Below are 20,500 nucleotides of genomic sequence, written 5' to 3' on the forward strand. Positions count from 1 at the left end.
AAGTCATCATAGAAATTACTGACCTGCTGATGCATGGCATCTTCATTTTGGAAGGCAATAATGATTTCACCTAAGAGCTATTAGGAAATCAGCAGAACTTACTTAAAACAAATATTTGTCCTTGACAATGGAAGCGTGTAAACCATCCTACAGATGAATTTGGAGAATAATTCTTACCCCTGATAAATATATAAGGAGTATGTATGCAAACAGATATGCTAAACTAATATCATCTTAATTTCCTTTAGTTGTGTGTCTGTGACAGCTCTCTTGATTTTATCACTGTACTTTTAACCTTGGAAATGACCATCAGAAAAGAAGGAAGGAAGGAGGGAGGGAGGGAGGAGGGAAGGAAGGAGAGAGGGAGGGAGGAATGGGGGAGAGAGGGGAGGGAGGCAGGGAGGAAAGAAGGGAAGGAGGGAGGAGGGAGGGAGGGAAGGAAGGAAGGAAGGAAGGAAGGAAGGAAGGAAGGAAGGAAGGAAGGAAAGAAGGAAGGAAATACTCTTCCTCTTAATACAAATATAAAAAACTCACCCTAAGTTACTGCAGCAGCATCATTCCCCAAACAGACACACATACACATATCTCTCCTGAATCATGTTTATTTTTAAGAATCATCTTCACTGTGGTATCTACTTATTTTATGCCTTTTCTAGTTTTAAGATATTATTATAGAAAGAAATTTGTGTTTTAGAAAGCCAGCATTAGGACTAGAGCAATCCCAATTGGGTTATATATATTTTCCCAGTAACTTCATTATAAAGTACTAAAAAATGTAATGAGTGAATGTGGGTTTAATTATAATCTAGAGTACATCTTCTGCTTCTCCAGTCTTTCATCTCCCCACTTCTTCAGTCTCCAGGAAGATGGGGGCACTCTCTCGTCAGATTGGAATTTTGATTCAGAAGGGTAACAAGACTGACATCAAGTGGTTCTGTCAAAAATGACAACCAGAGCAAAACCCTGACTCAGATAAATCTTTGCCTAAAATATAATGTTTTTAATAGAATGATGTTTAAAGAAGAAAGGAAGCACTCACGCTTTTGCTCACTTACTGAACTATCTCTGTGAAATTCAGTAGCCACTCTGATTGACAATGTCTCCAATTCTTTTTAGGTATTATTTTGCCAGTGGTCATCGCTTTGATTGTAATAACACTTTCAGTATTTGTTTTGGTGGGTTTGTACCGAGTGTGCTGGAAGTCAGACCCAGGTAGGTCACAGTGTTTTGTTTTGTTTTCCTGAAAGAAGAAAGAATATATGCTTAGCTTAAACTTGATTTTAAATTCTTAAAGGGAGAGAAGAGTCATAGAAAGGAATGAAATGTCTGATCCCAGAAATGAAGGACGAAGGACACAGAAACCCACTGAATGCTAGTGAACTGCAGAGTGGGGATTAACTACCGTTCGTAGATATTATCAAATGTGGGGATATGGTTAGGGGAACATGGTAGTGAAGAGGGCATAAAAATGACATACTCTGTCTACGGTAAAGATTAACTCCATTTCTATGTAGCAGAATAAAGGGAGGGATTGCTAAGAATTCAGCACAGGGACCTATAATCTTAAAAGTTCTATGACTAATTTTCCTCCTTGGAGACACACCGAATGAAAGTTATCTTCCATGACCATGTTATATTTATTCTTTTTAAAAATATACTTTCTATTTTAGAATAGATTTAAAGTTACAGGAAAGTTGCAAAGACAGTACAGGGAGTCACCACGCCTAGTTTCCCTTATTCCGTTTTTTTTTTTTTTTTTTTTTTTTTGAGACGGAGTTTGGCTCTTGTTACCCAGGCTGGAGTGCAATGGCGTGATCTCGGCTCACCGCAACCTCCGCCTCCTGGGTTCAGGCAATTCTCCTGCCTCAGCCTCCTGAGTAGCTGGGGTTACAGGCACGCGCCACCATGCCCAGCTAATTTTTTGTATTTTTAGTAGAGATGGGGTTTCACCATGTTGACCAGGATGGTCTCGATCTCTTGACCTCGTGATCCACCCGCCTCGGCCTCCCAAAGTGCTGGGATTACAGGCGTGAGCCACCGCGCCCGGCCCTCCCTTATTCCTTTATTAGGATCTGATGGTATGTTTGTCACAATTAATGAACTAATACTGATAAATTATTGTTAACTAAATTCTGATTTCTTTTAGTCTTTATTCAGACGTTTTTCTGTTCCAGGAACTTTGGCTTTTCTGTAGTCAGCCTTCACCTAAATATCCCTTCAACTCCCAAGGCTCAGCTGTCACGTTACCTTAATTCCAAACTATCTTTTTATTTCACAACCCGGCCCTGGTCGTATAATGTAGTATCATTATCCATGTCCTTCTGAAATGTCTGGCACACCTCTTACCTTTCATAACACGCCTAATCTCCAACTTACCCATTAGGACTCAGCTCAAACACAAATTTACTGTGTTTTATAACACGCCACTTCTTCAAGCAGGATGAATTGTCCCTTTCATTGTAACCCTACGGATTTGGGTTATGTTATTTATCATACCATAGTATAGTTACTTCTCCACGCGCCTACCCTCCACTGAAAGTCAGGCAACCTCTCCAAGCCAGTCACATATTGTTTATATTTCAGACCCTTACTACATGCATAGTGAGTTACATTGTTAAATGTACAGTAAATAGAATTATCTTTTGTCACTTTAATTTTAAATATGTTCACTAACACAGTCTCTACCTACGTCTCATAAACTGTTAAAAGGTAAAAAGCAATTCTTTTTATATGTTGCATAAGCTGTGTCATTCTTTGTTTGTTTACCTCATGGACAGTGTGCCCCCAGGACACTAATGAATGCTATCCTTAAAGCCACCTACTGACACGCATTGCAGGGACAGTTGTAATGTGACCGTGACAGTAGGAGGAGAAGCTTGCAGACCAAAGCAGCAGAGTTCACTTTAGATCTTGATGAAAAGTAAAAACAAATCCATGCCTTTTCCTTTGGGAATCAGTGAATAAACTTCTTACTGTCTGAAATATGCCTCCTTGTTCAGTTTTCAGAAGGGAAACAGCATTTTTATAAAGCAGTTTAATTTCTGTAAGTTTCTGAGCTTCCAATCCTGTCTTTTAAGGAAATCAGCTAATCCAAATTGAAGCCTGTGGTGTTGCATGTATAGAATAGGTAAAAAAATTAATGTGCTAAATTTATTTGTAAAAATATGCTATACTAAAAATTTACTTTGCATAGGAAGATTTAAGAATACGTTATTTGAAAAGTTGACATTTTCTATTTAAGAGACCTCTATGGATGTGTAAAATTCCTACCACTATGGTTGGTTATTCTGAAGACATGAGTATTTTAAAGTCAAGTTTGGCAATTGGACAATTAGCCAAATCTTTTCGGTAATTGTTAACTATGTTTCTCAGACAGTATTTATAGGACTGTTATCATTAAATTAGCACCATTAAATACCTGCGGTTAATCACTCTTCAAGCCTGTGAGTGAGACTATCTAGTTCAGGAAATTAGTAAACCCATTCTGCTCTTTGGAAGACAACATCAATCAGAGATTTCAGTATGAAATTAAACTTATTTGCACAAGGTTGGCAGTGGACTGAGCTTTAACCAAATAGAATGGCATATATGCAGAAAGTAGTCTGTTGGCTTGCATCTATCTGCTAATGAGACTATCGCTATAGTTTCTTACGGAAAAAATATTAAAATAGGCATATAAAAATGTGAATTCACTTTGCTGGAGAGGATGCGAAGAAAAGGGAAATCTTGTACATAGTGGGTGGAAATGTAAATTAATACAACCACTATTGAGAGCAGCCTGGAGTTTCCCCGAAAAACTGAAAATAAAGCTACTATATGATCCAGCAATCCCACTGCTGGGTATATACGCCTAACAGAGGAAATCACTATATTGAAGAAATACCTGCATTCCCATGTTTGTTGCAGCACTGTTCACAATAGCCAAGATTTGGAAGCAAACTAAGTGTCCATCAACAGATGACTAGATAAAGAACATGTGGTACTTACATACAGTGATGTACCATTCAGCCATGAAAGATAATGAGATCCTGTCATTTGCAACAACGTGGATGGAACTGGACATCATTGTTAAGTGAAATAAGTCAGGCACAGAAAGACAAACTTTGCTTGTTCTTATGCTGGAAGCTAAAAAATCAAAACAAGTGAACTCATAGAGCTAGAGCCAGACAGCAACAGGATGGCTACCAGAAGTTGGGAAGGGTAACGGAGGGGAAGCGGAGATGGTTAATGGGCACAAAAATATATAAAGTGTGGATAAAACCTAGTATTCGATAGCACAACAGGGTGACTATCATCGGTAATAAACTTATTGGTACATTTTGAAATAATGAATATAACTGGACTGTTTGTAACACAAAGGATGCCTCAGGGGATGGACACACCATTTCCATGATGTGGTTATTACACATTGCATGCCTATATCAAAGTCTCCCTGATACCCCATAAATATCTACACCTACTATGTAACCATAAAAATTATAATTTTTAAAAAAATCAACACATTTTAAAACAGGGCTATTAGCATCACAGGTGATATTGTATATGACACATAACAATTAAAAAATGCTGTGATGGAACAAAGATGAGGCTGGGTCTAATTGATGAGCAGCATATGGTGCCATGGGTTCAATCCTAGGGATCAAAGTTATGATGGGATGTCTTAGCCAACATGACAGAAATAGAAGCAGCCAAAATATTAGTGGAGGTTAAGGTCTTTATAGAACAAGGATAGCCAAAGCCAGGAGAATTATATTCAAAGGGCATATTCAATGACAAGATTTAGATTAGATATGAGAGGAAATCTAAGAAACAGAAGCTGAGTAGCAACGGAATAAAACCAGAGCAAAGGAGCACAGCAAAGGGGACCTTATGCAATCACAGTGAACAGTTGGCCTGATTGGCCATAGATTAATGCAAGATTTGATCACCAACATTCACTCTAGAGAGGCCACGTCCTTGTGGAGAATGAATCATTCTGAGTTCCCACTCTAAACCCCAGGTGTTTTCTATCAGACAGTTGTGAAACAGCCTGGCAAAGAGTAGAAAAGATAAGTTGCAGTTAGTAGCCTCTGTGACATTTTGCAGGGCTCTTTTGAGAGGCTGAATCAGTGGGTTTAAGATGCAATTAGAAATAGTATCGACATTGTAGCTCACCACAAACACAGTGATTTGTGTCCCAGGAAAGAACAACATATAAAGGAAAGTCAAAAATTCAATTCTCTGGTATAAAAACTTCAATACTTTTAATGGAATTTTTTCAGAGATACTGAAATAAACAGACATTTTCTGTTGTCCATGAGATTGGGCAACAATGAACAGCAATTCCACATAGTGATATGAAACTACAAAATCATGATTAGTCCAGAACTAAGTTTAGTGGAGTTGACCTAATTAGGATTATCCCATGAATGCCAGGATAAATATTAACCATACCAGAGGAAATGGCTTGCCGGGGGGAAATTTAAAGATTTTAAAATGGCTTAGAAACATCTCTGCGTAGAAAAGAGTGGGTGGCAGGTCAGGGAGTTGGGGGGCTCAGATTTTTGGTAGCCAACTTCTTTGCAACTCTAATACCAACTCCCTCTTCTCCTAGGCACAGCAGAAAATGGAAATGATCAGTAAGTAAGCCCATAGCGTCTTTTTCCCAGACCCTACCATTTACATAGTGAAAATTATTGTTACTCTACTCATACTTTTTTGGATTATTTTCTAAAGTGTAGAAGCACTACGTATTGGCTTTTGGCTATTTGTCAGAGCTGTCTACATTTAACAGAGAAATTCCAAATGTATGATCATGCTTAATCTTAATGTGGTAAATTGGGAAATAAAAATATAAAATGGAAAACTAGAAGAGTGAATATAATTATGAGGGAAAATAGCATAGAAAAAATACCTAGAATTTTGAAATTGCTTTCTCAGCGAAATTTTTAATATGTTTATCACAGGGAAAATTGTGCCTCTGCCTTGAGCCGGTTCTCAGTGCCTTTAAAGTAGATGGTGATTCTACTTCGACTTGATTAATGAACAAAGCAGATTTTAGCAATCCAGGCAACTCTAACAACCAAAGTGCTGCAAAGAGACATGATGAATTGTTTTTCATGTCAAAACAAATCCTGTTTTCCTTGTTGATATGAATCTGTGGTCTACTTTTATATATGCATTTTTTATGTTTCATAAGGTTGTAAACTTTAGAAATAATAATGCTACATTACAACTTATATGACTTAGAAATAGAGACTCCTGAGATGTCCAAAGAAAGGAATTAGGGTTTGAAACTCTTTCGGGTAGATGAGAACTCTTGATTAAAATAGGCAGTTCAGATACTGTACTACAGTATCTTAGGATTCATGAAAAGGAGTATCTCCAGAATTCAGTATAAGCCCAAAAAGTTTGGAAACATTTCTATGTCTTTCTCTCTATAATTCAGAATTGGAGACACGTCCAATGTGGACCTTGTGACAAGCGTTTCGCACAACTTATATTAGTTTTTAATTTATCTGACAATCACCACTATAACAGAGTGGCAGGGATTTATTGGCTTGATTCCAGAAAAAGTAAAAATTGCTAAAAAGTATACGTGTATTTGTATATAAAAAGACAAAGTTTTTCCATGGAAACGTGTATATATGTTCATGTGTATCTTCATCATTCTGCTTGTGTCACAGTACTTCAATGTCACAGTACTTTCAATGTGTCTCAATGTGTCACAGTACTTCCAATGTGTCACAGTACTTTCAAACATACCATGCTGATTACTGTGGTGCTAATTTAACATTTTCTGTTTCAAATAGACCTCAGTCCGATAAAGAGAGTGTGAAGCTTCTCACTGTTAAGACTATTTCTCATGAATCTGGTAAGTTTCCAGGCAGTTGATGATATGAAAATTTGTTATTTTAGAATCTAACTATAACCTTGGATTTTGCTCATGTGAAACATAACCAAAAAGCCTAACTTCTTTAGAAATAGTCAATTACTGTCAATAAATGTAAAATTCTCCCATGAAGGAAAGAAGTCTTACCATTTTGATAAGATTATTGGACTACGTGGCCTTTAGAGGTTGCTTTCCATAGATGTGTGGACGTATAGAGGGCTAGAGGCATTTCCTGTTCTGCAGGAGTGGCAGAAAGAACACAAAATTTGTTAAAAAGCTTTTAAGTTACTGCTGTTGTTTTGTTTCTTTTTTGGTAATGGCTATGTAGTCACATATGGTCAAAAGGGCAAAAATTTGGTCATCGGTTAAAATGTAAATCGTGTTTTATATCATTTGTATAAATATAATTGAGCTTCTCCGTAAAGGTAAAATATAATATTCTATTGATGTAATGTGATTTTCTTTCCCAGTTTCTTAAGTATATTCATTTGATTGGAATTATAAAAGTCTCTCAAAATATAGATAGGATTTGCGTCAAGAACAATGAAAAATGTGATGCTAGATAGCTTTTCAAAATTAAAAAGCACAGATTTTTCTTTGAGTAGATTAGACAAATCATTTATATCAAAAAGCAAATCAATTAAAAGCAATTATTAATTTTATAAAATAATCTGGCTGGGCATAGTGACTCACACCTATAATCCCAGCACTTTGGGAGGCCAAGGCGGGCAATTGCCTGAGGTCAGGAGTTCAAGACCAGCCCAGCCAACATGTTGAAACCCTGTCTCTACTTAAAAAAACAAAAAATGAGCTAGGCATGTTGGCATGTGCCTGTAAGCTCAGCTACCCAGGAGGCTGAGGCTGGAGAAACTCTGGAACCTGGGAGGCAGAGGCTGCAGTGAGCTGAGATCACTCCACTCCACTCCAGCCTGGGTGACAGAGCAAGACTCAATCTAAAAAAAAAAAAAAAAAATCTATGTGGCTCTAATTTAAATATCATGTTAGATTAATACACTTACAATATCCTATTCCTCAATTGAATATTGGGGCTAAGCTATATTATAAAATTTCTAATTGTTCAAAATAATTTTGTATAACAGAAAGCTATAAATATTGTCTCAAATCAAGAGCACACTATCATAAGCTAAATGTGGTCTCAATTTCATGTAGAAATTTAAATTAGAACAAATGACAACAGGCAGACAGAAGAGTTGAAGAGCAAGAACATCTGAAGCCTGCACAAGATGCTGAAAGCCCTCACATGAGCTACTTCTTTTAGGGGAGATCTCCTTTGCTCTTGGATCTCTTCCACTCTTTAATGCAACATTTCCTTTATTTCCATACTATCCTTTCTCTCAGGAGGAACCATCTGAAAGGAGCAAAAGAGTAAAATTTACACACAGAGTAGTTAGAAGACACACAGGCCTATTCCACCAGGTCAGGGAAAAGGGCAAAAAACTTGGTCAAGCAGGTTAAATGTGAATCAGTCCTGAGTAAGCACATGACAGACCCTAAGCATGACTGCTCCATTAAGAAAAATCCTCAGAACCTGCCTATGGCTTGCAAAGCAGGCATTGCACGTACTCCAAACACCCTGCAGTCTCCTTGGCTCTCCAATTGGTGAGTTACGGTGCTAAACACATCTGGAAGTGCTCTGTGTAGAAGCTCCTGGTTCTCCTTATGAGGAGGGCACTGGGATCAGGACCACCTGTAGTTTTCTACCACCCGTAGTTTTCTACCACCCATTTCTGCCGAAGAAATGGGAAAACTGACCCTCGAATCGAGACTTCCAGCAGGGGAAAACCTCAGAGAACCTTGTGTTTCTTGGTTGCAAATTTAATAGCAACTCTTCTTTAGAGCCTAGGAAAAAATTCCATGTAGGCTGCCTCCCACTGCTGTAGTGACCATAGCAGTAAGTGCAATAGGCCACGGCAGGCTTGTTAAATAGACCCTTAGCCCATCTGCCTTCCTTTTCTTCAAAAATAGCTTGTCAGGTCACAGGTCTAAGGGGGAGATATTATCATGAAAATAATAAGATATAATCTCGGGTACTTTGATTTCTGCCAACTTCAATTTAGAAATTATATTACTTTTAGCAAAATAACCTCTCAAAGGTCAACCCAGATGATTACCATGAAAAATATTTGGTGATAGGGCAACACTGAAATTGGTGATTCAGAGTAGACTTCAGTAGTCCAGAATTTATCACCTAAAATACAGTGTCATCCAAATGCTCCTTGTACTACCACAGTTTTTATTAAAGTCTATCATTAACAGAACTTGGTGGCTCCCCAAACATTAGTAAACAAATCTCTTCCCACTGCCTTTCAAGATTTATTCAAATATCTGTTTTTATAATAACATGCTCATTATACTCGAGAAGTTACATTGCCAACATTATTTTTATGTGAGTAACTTCTCTTGCCAAATACTGACATCTTTCCTAAAGAAATAAGTAGAAATAACAACTTAAATGATTAGGTTTGATATAAGTTCACAAGCTTAGCTCAATTTTTCTACTGTTGCCAATATAATAATTTTTAGAAATTTTAAAATACAAAAAATATTGATAGAACAAATATCTGACCACTGGTCACTGTTACAATTTACTTTATTTGTTTCAAGACCTAAGAAATACAGTGTTCATTATGAACATAGATGGGTAACACAATGAAATGTGAGCTTCAGTGGTCACCGAAAAATCTTTGAATTTGTCATTACTTCAGTGTAGAACCCCTGGATGTTTTACCATGGTAGAGACCCATAAACAATGTTTCCAAGGAAACAGCCCTCTGCAGCAACCCACCTTCAGGGAAAATGCCAGTGGATGCTAAATCATCTGGTTTTCTAGAAGCCTCAATGAGCCACAGTTAAAATTCTGGTGATTTTCTCCTGGGAAGAGAGTTCTTTGACCCCAAATCCCTCTTTTCCAATTAGGTCATGGAATATATAATGCGGCTGATGTTCATCCATCCACATTCCCTGCTTCCTTTAAATATGTGCTTTGTTGAACAAGGTCTTCTGCTAAAATTGTAACTCATACATGTTTAAATTCGGAACTCTCTTAAATGTAAAAGGGAAAGCTTACTAGGGTATAACAAGAAGATGTTTTCAGGAAAAAAAAATGAGCATCAAATGGGGCAGATCAAGGAGTCCTTTATTAGAATATACAGGCTGCTCCTAGGCTTTAGGAAGTGATCTTGTCAGGTTAAACTTCAACACGATTGACTAAAAAATGTACGTGTGGCATGCATTTTAAACGTGATTCTTATTTATATCATCTCAGAAAGTTAATATACATCATTTCACTTTTAATATGTCAGGTTATATAAATTTTGAAATTAGAAATATATTACTCTGTGGCAGAAGAAAAAATTGAATCACTAAACTTAGCTTCAAAGCATCAGTTGATTTTGAATCATTCAGAGTAGGAAAAATCAGATCTGAATTCATTAGAATATTCCTCTGCTTAGAAGACGCTGATAAGTAATAACCTAAGATTAAGTTCAAACACCTTAGCATGTCTGCAACACCTTCCATGATGTGCTAGCTTTCTCTAGCTCAGTTTTGAAAGCACTTGATATGCAATAACAATGCATATTTCCCAGACTTCATTCATTCCCTTCCCTGTCCCCTGTCTCTCTCTCTGAACCCAGCATTCTTGAAGGAAGGCACAGTCTCTTGCTCTACTTTGTCACCTATACTTCCCATTCTTATGGTAATTACATATTATGTCATTAGCACACCAATTAGTATGCTAATGTCAATTACTCATTAAGTGCATAGTCATCTATTTTGCTTATTTATTTTTACAAAAGTTCATTAACAACAAAAAACGAACCAAAGTGTAAAAATGAACAAAACATTCACAGATGTATAAAGCCATATGTAGAGTCATCTTCTGTCCTCAGCCCTTCAATGTTTGTCTCATTCTCTGCATTTCCACCAAAGTTCCCTTGACTGTTTCAACTGTAAGTGGTCTTTCCCACAGCTTAACATGTTGATAATTTGGCAAATTAACAGATATTACTGCCTTATAATATTCTTCATGGCTGAAACTACCATTTTAATATTTGACCACATTATGCATAATGAAAAATAGAAAAAAAAAGAGAATAAAAAAGAATTTAAAACTACGCATGAAGCAACCTTCATACAATCACTATTGGCATTTGATATATTTCTTTCTGGAATTTTTTTTTCACTGGATATGTGTGTGTTTTGTTTGCCTTTACTCTGAATATCGTTATTCTTGTTAGTGATATCATATCGTTATTAAATCTTTCTGAAAATTTCTAGTCTGTCAATTAGACAGACCTTGAGGAGGAATAGTAGGAGTTGTAAGATTTTCAATGACTTGCTTTACATGACTTCTGGCAGATTCTAGCGGGAGAATCAATATTTATTTTATTTAATTTTCATTCTAATACTTCATAGCCGTGAGTTCCAAGCAGGTGCTGTGTCTTTTGCAAAATGAACAATAGTTAGCAAAAGATTACGTTGGAACAGGGGCTGAGGGCACTGCAGCACTGCACCCGACATTTCTCAGAGCCTAGAACCCAAGGAGCTCTTGAAGACGAGTCCACAGTTGGCTCTTCTCAGGGGCCTGTGACACCACTTATTATTGCCATGATGGTACAAGTAACAGATGACATCCTCAGAGTCCCCAGAGGACAGATTTCCTAACAACTGGCAGATAAAAGCTGGAGCAAAATGATGAGATTTACTCTAAAAGCTGGAGATTTTAATTTATATTTCTTTTATATTGTGAGACTGATGTTGATACTCGATTCTACCTGAAGGACACAAAGAATGCAAAATACACTGGCCACGAATCCAGTGGCATGTAAAAAAATACTTGGGGCCTCTCAGCTTGCCTTCTTTTTAGATTAATATTTCTCTGTATACTGGATGGTGGTATAGCACTTGGATTTTAAGTAATGGCACCCGTGCTGCTCTGTACCTCACCCAAGTGTTCATATTGGCCTATAAATTCATTTTCACAAAACCCTCACTGAATTATTTAAACAGAAGGACACTAAATGTCTTCCTGTGATAAAATGGCACTTTAAATATATGATATGGACTTGCTTAGGCAGAGCCAGCTCATGTAACAAGCAAAAATCAATACTTACTCCCCAGGGTTCTCTGATGCTATCATCTCCCAGCTTACATCTCTGGCCCCCACTCCCCTCTGACCTGCCCCACCCAGGACTTCATATTTCTACTTTGGAGTGAAAACAGATGATGGCTGGGAAGATCTCTTATATTTGGTGATTGATTTCCAGACAATACCAAGAGGCAAACTGTGGCTCTAATGATATTCTTGCAGGAGAATAAAACTTTCCTTGAAAAACAGAAAACAAACTAGGAAACTTTATTTTCATCCTTACTTGGTCTCTGAGCTTATAGATCAAAACATGTCTTCTGTTCTCAGGTGAGCACTCTGCACAAGGAAAAAGCAAGAACTGACAGCTCGAGGGAACCTCCCCACACCTAGGCAATAATTATGTAAGTTTCCCAATTTCATTTACAGACACATTCATTAATATCTGTTTTATTACCCTGCTGCAGCTTACATTATTTTTAAAGAATTTCAAAAGCTGAAAAGTTAATGTTTTGTGTCAGTGCAACCATCATTGTCTCTTTGTCTAAAAACAAACTCTAAAAAAAAATTGCCAAAAACTGAACGACTTGGTAGTTGTAGCCAATGTGTCCAGTAGTCTCGCCTATCGAAGCAATGATACGCTTTGCTCTGCCTGTTGATCACGTCTCCTTGTAAACTCAGTCAGCCTATCTAGGTCAATAAGCACCCACTAACTGTGGAAATCAGACAGGCTTTTGTTGCTAACGAAGATTGCAGGTTCCAAGCGACGATGCTTGCAAATTTGCAGTTTATTGCAGGAAAATGATAAAATCTAGAAACTTTACTAAAGTAAAGATGTGTATCACGGCCATAGGCTGGCTCAGGGAAATGGGTTCAGAGATGCTAGGTGAAGGGTCCAATTGCCCTCTCTCTGTAAGGACCTTACTAGAATTCGTTTTCTCTCTGGGTCCAGAAACCATGGATGTGTGGAAAAAACACCTCCAACAAGATGACCTAGAATTCAGTATCAGCCAGGTTACCTTTAACTCAGTTGGTCATGCAGACATATTCCTGCTGTGTAACCAGCCAAGCGACAGAGCCTTCCAGATATCTTGACAAAATGATTGATACAAGTGATTAATCTTACTACAATAATTGTGAATCAATAAAAATGGAAATTTCTCAAAAGTATGTTCCATGTCATGACCAAGAGTCAGCTCAAGGCAGGCACATTTCTTATTTTAGTAAAACAGCTCAGGCCAATGTTAAACCTGCTTTGGAATTAACTGTCCCAGTTGGTATGGAATTGCCTTTTACTTTCCTATAGTGAATAAGGAAATGCTCCTCTGACTTTCATTTAATTGTTACAAGAAGTATCGATTAAGTGTTGTCATAATTAGTTTGTGATGTTTTATAGAACATGCAGAAGAATCTACCCTTTCGTAGGTAACAATAAAAAATCAAATCAAATAAATAAATGCATGCCCAGAATTGGCCGGCCCACAGCGGTAGTCATTCCAGGTGAAGTGTCTACGGTGAGAAATGCTGTTGTATTCACGGCCTGTGTCTACCGTCTAACTACTAACATTGTGCTGTTACAGACACTTAGCAATTTCTTGCTGAATAAATGGTACCTGCTGTGCTTGTCTGGCCAGTAGCAGAAGACAGAGACAGAGGAGTGCCATTCAAACATGTGTCAGTATCAGAATTTTCTCTCTCTCTAGCCAGCAATTAGGGATGGATTAGGAATCCCGGAGTTTGTGCACCTCCAGAATGCTGCAGTGCCCTGTGGAAAAGAGGCAAGACTGCCTTCCCCTGTCAGCAGAGTAAACAGATGACTTACAGAATTGGAGAAAATATTCACAAACTATGCATCTGACAAAGGTATAATACCCAGAATCTACAAGGAATTTAAACAAATCATTGAGCAAAAACCAAACAATCCCATTAAAAAATGGGCAAAGGGGCTGGGCGCGGTGGCTCACGCCTGTAATCCCAGCACTTTGGGAGGCCGAGGCGGGTGGATCACGAGGTCACGAGATCAAGGCCATCCTGGCCAACATGGTGAAACCCCGTCTCTACTAAAAATACAAAAAAAATAGCTGGGCACGGTGGCACGTGCCTGTAATCCCAGCTACTCGGGAGGCTGAGGCAGGAGAATTGCCTGAACCCAGGAGGCGGAGGTTGCGGTGAGCCGAGATCGCACCATTGTACTCCAGCCTGGGTAACGAGAGCGAAACTCCGTCTCAAAAAAAAAAAAAAAAAAAAATAGGCAAAGGACATGAACACACACTTCTCAAAAGAAAACATACACAGGGCCAACAAGCATATGCAAAAATGCCCAATATCACTAATCATTTGGGAAATGCAAATCAAAACCACAGTGAGATGCCATCTCATATCAGTCAGAATGCAATCAGTAAAATGTCAAGAAGCCACAGATGCTGGCCAGGTTATAGAGAGAAGGGAACGCTCATACACTGCTGGTGGGAATGTAAATGAGTTCAACCACTATGGAAGCAGTCTGGAGATTTCTCAAAGAACTTAAAATAGAACTACCATTCAACCCAGCAGTCACATTACTAGATATAGGCCAAAGGAATGCAAATTGTTATACTATAAAATCACATGCACATGTATGTTCATCACAGCACTACTCACAATAAGAAAGATGTGGAGTGAACCTAGATGCCCATCAGCCATGGACTAGATAAAGACAATGTGATACACCAGGGAAGACTATGCAGCCATATAAAAGAGCCAGATTATTTCCTTTGCAACAATGTGGATGAACCTGGAGTCTGTTATTCTAGGTGAAGTAACTGAAGAACAGAAAACCAGATTCTGCATCTTCTCATTTGTGAGTGTCAAGTTCTGAATGCACACAGGCACAAAGAAGGGAACAGTAGACACCAGGGACTACTTGAAGGAGGGTGGGATGAGAGTGGGTATTGAAAAACTACCAATTTGGTGTTATGCAAATTACCTGGGTGACAAAATTGTCTGTACATCAAACCACTATGACATGCAATTACCCATGTAACCAATCTGCAGATATACCCCTTGAAACTAAAAAGGTTGAAAGAAAAAAAAATGGAATCTGGAAGTTTGCCGATTCTATGCAACGGATGCTTTGAGGTGCAAAGTTTGAGAAGCTGAGGGTGAGATATGTTGTCCAGCCCTAGCTGATATATGAACAGCTTCCTTCCATATCTGCTATGCTTGCTTTGCAACCCAGTGGCTAGTAAAGGGTTGTTTTCTAAATTACCAAAATGCTCAAATATTAGTAACTAATTGTCCAACTTGGAGAAAGCAAGTCTGCAGTTGGAAAAAAAGAAAGAAAAGGTGTATAGAAGGCAAGAAACAGTGTCGACCTTCAAACCACTTAATAAAAGTAATTTTTGTTCAACTCCCATTCCTTTCCATTTTTGTACTTCTTTAAAAAATATTCCTAGCCTTAGATTTCAAGGCTTTTGATTTGAAGAGCTAAATAAATTCTGTTGCTCCTCTTTGTAATTTTGGAATTACATAACAGTGTTCTGAAGAGTAAAGATCAGAACATAACGGGAAGAAACAAGTTTGGCATCTGTCAATTCTATTGTCTGTCTCACTTTTTTCTTTGACTTATTTCTATCGCTGCACTTTGAATTTAATAACCAATGAGTAACTACTGTCTAGGTTGTCAACTGGAAATTAGATATCGACTTGGAGATTCAGAATAAATAGAAATGAATTCATCAAACCTAGAAGATTTAGAGAAAGAAGTTAAAAAGTCTTGAACCCTGATGCAATAACAAACAGTAATGCAGAAATAATCACTTATGTTAAAATTTTCCATCCCCAAACAAGATTCTAGATATATTTAATGCTTGTTGCCTCTTACATTGATCATCAATGTTCTCCACAGCATTATGTTTAATGTGATTCGGCAGGGCGGACAGGAATTGTGGGACATTTATGAGCTATGAACCTTGCCTTCTGCAAAGCTTTACCTCGTGGGAGCATGAAATCATACACAAGAGTGGCAGCAAACATGTAGAAACAGCTTAAATGTTTAATGATATGGAAAGTATAAAGTAAATTATACTCTGCCCAATGACATTATACTATGAGTACAAATAATTCTCAAAATAATTTTTAATAACATGAAAACATGTCTAAGATGTAAAATTAAATGGGAAAAATAAGAATTTTAGAATTGAACAGACAGCCATTTAACTGTTCCATGACCAACTCTGTGCCGCTGTCAAGGAGGAATCTGCTGCTGCCCGCTTGCCCCCTCACCAGGAGGCCTCATCTTCTTTCTGTCCCAAAACCCCTTGGAAGGCTGAAGAGTGGAGGGAGTTCAGGCAAGTGAAGAACTGGAGCGTTAGAAAGGCCTGCGGCTCTTATGACCATTTGTCCCCACAGCCCCTCAGCAATGGTGGTGTTGTCAGCCGTTTCTGCTTTTCTCCAAGGTACAATTCCCTGATGTTTCTGTAACTTTCTAAATGCACCCTGATAATCTAAGAGTATCTTTGTGAACTTCCAGAAGAGCTTAACATGTTTACCAATTATTTGTCTTTCATTTTAAAACGAAATAGCACAAGCTAAAAGGAAAACATCATTAAAAAGGAGATTTACAGTTGTCTTTCTGTATCCATGGAGGAGGAAGATTGATTTAAAAGCCCTGGAGATACCAAAATCTGTGGTTGCTCAAGTCCCTGATATAAGATTGTACAGTATTTGCATATAACCTGCACAAATTCTCTCATGTAGTACTTTAAATCATCTCTAGATTACCTGTAATACCTAATACAATGTAAACGCTATATAACTAGTTGTTATACTATGTTTTTATTTGTATTTTTAAAAATGTATTGTTAATTTTTACTGGTTTTGAATATTTTTAATTCACAGTTGGTTGAATTTGTGGACACAGAACCCACAGATCCAGAAGGCCAACGGTGTATTATGACTGTGCTCTGTAACTCTGAATGACTTTCTTAATAATGCTCTGCACGTGGTTCCACATCTATAAAATCAGGACAAAATGATCTTTTCTCTTATGGCCATTCTGATTCTTTGTTTATAAATTGCTGTCAGTAGTGTTAAAGAAACCTATTATGAACTATTACTATAAAATAGTCATTTATTCATTATAAAAATCAAAAATATATTACATTTTAGGTTGTGACAGATTCAGTGACTATTCAATCCTTTATCGTTATTATTGAAGCCAACACACTAATTTTAGAAGGATTATAATGTGGAAAAAAAAGCAAAGACTAATATTGGAATAGACGTAAAGAAATCACTAATGAAGTAAGATTTGTTTTTTGAGAAAGATTGTCAACATGAAGTGCATGCTGATGAAATTACAGTTTGTTATTTAGGTTGCTGATCTTTGAGAAAATAATCAAAACAATATCAATCATGAGCATTATCCTATTAGCACAAATTCAGATGTTTACCAGTTGAACTATGCTACAAACTCTTGACTTCACTTGAAACTCATCTATGGGGGAGTATGACTCAGTTGAACAAAAAGTGACTGAGACCTTACCCCTCATCAAGTACTAGTTCAGGTATAAAGAGAGCTTGTCATGGTTGCAGTTCTCAAGGAGCTTATAGAAGTGGAGAGAAAAACACATAAGGAAAATAATTTTAGTATAAGATGATAAACAACATAGTGTTATGTAAAGACAGACATAATACCGTGAAGTTTAGTGACACATTTCTTAGAGTTGGTATTTGAGCTCAGACTTACAGAATGAGAAAAAAAGTGGCCTAGGTGAAGAGAGGAAAGATTTTCCAGGCACAGGAAATAGCATGTACAAAGAAGAAAAGAACTGTGACACTGCATAGTATATGAAAGAAATGATAAAACTTTAAAAATTGTTATAGTGATCTGATACTGCTGCAACATTCAATCTACATTATTGTATTTTTTTTAAAAGTCTGTTTATTGCTGATTAAATGTTGTTAGAAACCAACATTGTCCTTCACTATAGATAGTTTGAGAAGCGCTGGCCTAGAGAATCTAATTCAATAGCAGCCTGGCTGGGAAACAAGGCTCAAGTAGTAGAGAGCACTAGATCATAAGGAAGCCTTGTTTCCCAGAGTAAACCATGAAGGACTTCACGAGGCTGGAACGAGGCACTAACTCTCTTCATTCACTAATGACATCAAAAAGTCCTTTATCCACAAAGAAGGGAACAACAGACGCTGGGGCTTTCTTGAGGTTAGAGGGTGGGAGGAGGGCGAGGATCAAAAAACTATCTATCAGGTACTATGCTTATGACATGGGTAACAAAATAATCTGTACAACAAATCCTGTGACGTGCAGTTTGCCTATACAACAAACCTATGCATATACCCCTGAACCTAAAATAAAAGTTAAGAAAAAAGAAAAAAAAATTTTAAAAAGAAGTCATTTATCACTTGAGAACCCCTCGCTTGACCTTGGATATAAAATACGCCTAGAAAACTAGTTCAGTAATTGAGGGAGATACCTTGTCTGCAATCATCCTTCTAATCGTGGTACTTACGCCGTGCTCTGGCACGTGCTCGACCACCTATCAACCACAAGTGCTCTGGGAGGAAGTCACGGATATTCTCTTGTACAATCCTTTCCGTATCCTAAGACTTGACATGGATACTTGTGGCTGCTACCCCAGGCCACGGCAGCCAATGTCCAACTTTCCCTCATGTAAAGCAACAGTTCAGTCATCCCCATCAAAGGACTTGCCTTCACCAACCAAACCAGGAAAGAGCTGGTTACAGGTCTCCACCACTAGTACCACTCCCCACACCTTACCACACACACGATATCATGCTCTCCCCAGACCCTAGCAAACTACCAGCACCGCCCTCAGCAACACAACACCATCTCATCTTTTCCAGGTTGAGCTACAGCCCTTTTCCTACTTGGGACACAGAAGTCTCCATCTCTCACTCTTTTTTAGACCAACACAAAGTTGTTTCTACACTGCAAAGAAAACTGTAAAATACTAAACCAAAGGCCTGGCTATCTTTCCTGGGAAGAAGTGGCAAATTGCCTATTCATTCTTCACCCTGATGAGTAGATAGCAGCAAAGCTTGAAAGTTGCCCATCAATTTCTTACTCACTCACATTGTCACCCCAAGCAACAGATCTTGAACCGTATCCCATTAGTGATGGGGTAAAGTTAAAGACTTTAATTGGAAGATAAATATGAGATTTGTGCTTGATATACACCAGTGTGTGTTTAATGTGGAAGACTCATTCAAGAAGAGCAAGGCCAGAAGCAGAGAAGTCATCGGCTATTGCAGTATTCCACTGGAAAAAGACAAAGGCTTGAGCTAGGGAGCTGCAGCAGGGAGGAAGTCGAAGGGGCAGAGTAGAATAGAGAAAAATGTCTGGAGGGTGAAAGTTTCATGATGTGGCGATTAACTGGATGTGGCCAATGGGGAATGAGGAAGAAGAAAACTGTAGGCAGTGCCCGCACTTCCGGCCCGGGTGCCTGAATGCATCGTGGAGGAAACAGCAAAGACTGAGATTATGGAGTGAGGGGAATAGGTGTGGGAAGAACAGGGCGCTTTTCTTTCCGGGTGTGTCAAGTTTGAAGTGCTTGAGAGACCGTCAAGTGAGTCTACTAGGTGGAAAAAACTGAGCTAGTGACAACCGTTTCTTACTGAGATGGACCCCCAGCATCTCTATTTCTTCTTCCTTTTCTTGGAAGCTGAACTTTGCTGTTGTTTTTGTTACTCACAGGCTTAATCTTCAGCTTCTATGCTCCCAGGGTGAAGAAGGAGAAAGTCCTGCAGAATCAATCTCGACTTCCATACCTGCTGCTGGCCTATACCAGTTGTCTATCCCAGTAAAGTGATGTCCAGCTCATTTGCAATAATTTGATGGAATCAAAAGGAGCCCTGGGCCTTTCCTGTCCTCTGACATTTAAAAATTACATTACTACATTTATAGGCGCATTCCTAGGAAAAGGAATTTTAGGAGGGTGATTTGTGAGCAGTGAATTGACAGCCCAGGAGGCAGGCTCACTGAGAGGCATGCCTTTCCTTGAAGTTTAAAGTTTTCAGGGCCAAGCATTTTTATCCTTGAAGACTTTTCTTGGTTTTCTTATATTTACTACTGTTTGTATTTATTGTTTACCACTATGTTAATGCAGGGAAAATTTGCATGTGTATTATTAAATATTAGGTAGAAATCATACCATGCTATTTTGTACATATAAGTATTTTATTCCTGTTTTTGTGTGTTATTTTAATAAATAATTACTGTACTCAATACACTAAAAATACCACAACATGACTGTGAAAATGGCAATGGTATTGTCTTCCCATAATTATGAATATTTTTGGATGGATTGTTAGAATATATAAACTCACTAATGAAACACATCTGTAGTAAATGGGAAACGGACATAGGATTCACATATCAGAGTCTGTTAGGGGGACAGTGATTTACCAATTCTTTAGTCTTTCCATTTGTCGTTCATACTATGTGATGAAGATGTGAGTGTAAAGGCATTTATAACACTACACTGCATTCATTGAGATAATAA

General features: G+C 38.0%; 1 protein-coding gene across 9 annotated transcripts in view; it reads left to right on the forward strand.

Moving 5' to 3' along the window:
• Positions 1-20,236, forward strand: part of EMCN (endomucin) — a 113,999-nt gene extending 93,763 nt beyond the window's left edge. For 2 of the 9 annotated variants that reach the window (XM_064384056.1, XM_064384057.1), the window contains 5 exons: positions 1,117-1,212; positions 5,594-5,618; positions 6,792-6,853; positions 12,309-12,382; positions 13,559-17,932. In XM_064384056.1, the coding sequence (XP_064240126.1) occupies positions 1,117-1,212; positions 5,594-5,618; positions 6,792-6,853; positions 12,309-12,343 (218 nt within the window). In that variant the 3' untranslated portion in view covers positions 12,344-12,382; positions 13,559-17,932. Of the gene's footprint in view, positions 1-1,116; positions 1,213-5,593; positions 5,619-6,791; positions 6,854-12,308; positions 12,383-12,930; positions 13,449-13,558; positions 17,933-18,842 lie in introns of those variants that run through there. The other 7 variants (XM_012436547.2, XM_012436546.2, XM_012436545.2 and 4 more) reach the window with 7 other exon arrangements.
• Positions 20,237-20,500: the final 264 nt, after the last annotated feature.

Source organism: Aotus nancymaae, unplaced genomic scaffold, assembly GCF_030222135.1.
Source record: "Aotus nancymaae isolate 86718 unplaced genomic scaffold, 86718_ANA_hifiasm-v0.15.2.pri h1tg000033l, whole genome shotgun sequence".
Lineage (NCBI taxonomy): Eukaryota > Metazoa > Chordata > Mammalia > Primates > Aotidae > Aotus > Aotus nancymaae.